This window comes from Gregarina niphandrodes (genome assembly GCF_000223845.1).
Source record: "Gregarina niphandrodes unplaced genomic scaffold scaffold00264, whole genome shotgun sequence".
Taxonomy (NCBI): domain Eukaryota; phylum Apicomplexa; class Conoidasida; order Eugregarinorida; family Gregarinidae; genus Gregarina; species Gregarina niphandrodes.
Genome location: NW_011646024.1, coordinates 1 through 1,191, shown reverse-complemented (window position 1 = coordinate 1,191; position 1,191 = coordinate 1). Strand labels below are relative to the sequence as shown.

General features: G+C 51.1%; 1 protein-coding gene and 2 non-coding genes across 3 annotated transcripts; all 3 read right to left on the bottom strand.

Moving 5' to 3' along the window:
* Positions 1 to 426: 426 nt before the first annotated feature.
* On the bottom strand, positions 427 to 498 carry GNI_231960. The gene has a single exon. It is a non-coding gene; the product is annotated as a tRNA-Val (tRNA).
* Positions 499 to 641: 143 nt separating this feature from the next.
* On the bottom strand, positions 642 to 714 carry GNI_231950. The gene has a single exon. It is a non-coding gene; the product is annotated as a tRNA-Val (tRNA).
* Positions 715 to 726: 12 nt separating this feature from the next.
* GNI_231940 (hypothetical protein) lies at positions 727 to 1,005 on the bottom strand (the record flags this gene model as incomplete). The annotated part of the gene is made up of 1 exon (XM_011135673.1): positions 727 to 1,005. One exon carries the CDS (start codon positions 1,003 to 1,005, stop codon positions 727 to 729), a length of 279 nt encoding a protein of 92 aa, XP_011133975.1.
* Between the last annotated feature and the right edge of the window lie 186 nt (positions 1,006 to 1,191).

Here is a 1,191-nt window from a genome sequence, read left to right as displayed (position 1 = left end):
AACAACTTTAAGCGATTATCAACTTATGCACATGCTGTGGGTTTACCCATGCTATCGACACAGGGGACCACCCGCCAGTACACCTACCCTTACGACGTACGTCCCCCAAGAATGGGACAGAGCAAGGCAGGAAATCGAGAAAACGCTGGCCCACGCAGTCATCCGTCTTTCCGTTGCCCCGAATTAACGATATGCTGGCAGCACTCCATGGCGCCCAAGATTTCTCAAGTCTAGATGCTGCGTACCACTAGACCGCCAACGCTGAAGATCTAACTTGTGGGAGGCCTGTGGGGCACGGGTTGGCGCCGTTGCTGTGTGTGGTTCGAGAGGCGAGCCATTGGAGTGAACGACTAGTTTCATCAAAAAATCAACTGTCGGAACTCGAGCATGACAAGCACACCTTAGCGTGTTGATTAGTCTTAAGTCAACGGTCGCCGAGGATCGAACCCGGGATATTCTGCGCGTTAAGCAGATGTCATAGCACTAGACCACGACCGCCAAGCCATTGGAGTGATCGACTAGTTTCATCCCAAAATCCACTGTCGGGTCTCGAGCACGGGTCGCACGAGTGAAAGTCGTGTATTCTTACCACCTGGACCCGGTGGACAACGCACACTCGGCGTGTTGATTAGTCTTACCTCAACGGACGCCGAGGATCGAACTCGGGAACTTCTGCGTGTTAAGCAGACGTCATGGACACTAGACCACGACCGCTAAAGCAAGGTGTCATGCGAAGACCGCTTGAGTCTGAACGAGAACTGGTGCAGGATCAGCCATCACATTGACATCAACGATCTTGGGACCAACATTGAACACATCGAGGTAATGTATAACTTCCTTGGTGAATAAAGATAGCTTTCCAGCTTCGTTTCTAACTTCATCATCCTTGAAACATACAGCAACCTTCAGGGTCCTCGTCCAAGGGTTACCTAGGATGTTTAAACGAGCTTCTTTTACAATGCAGAATAGTGCATAGATGATCTGGGGATCTGTTGATTTCACCATGTTTAATTTACCCCAGAAACAGTCCGCGTATCCCACCAATACCGCTCATACCTCTCTACGGTGGACTTCCGTATGTGACAGAAGCCGTACCGTCTACTATATACCTCCCTAGACCAGCTGTCATGCCCGAGTCGGTAGGAGGTTCCTTTCGGGTTCCGGGAGTCCCCGGTTCGAATCCCAGCGGGG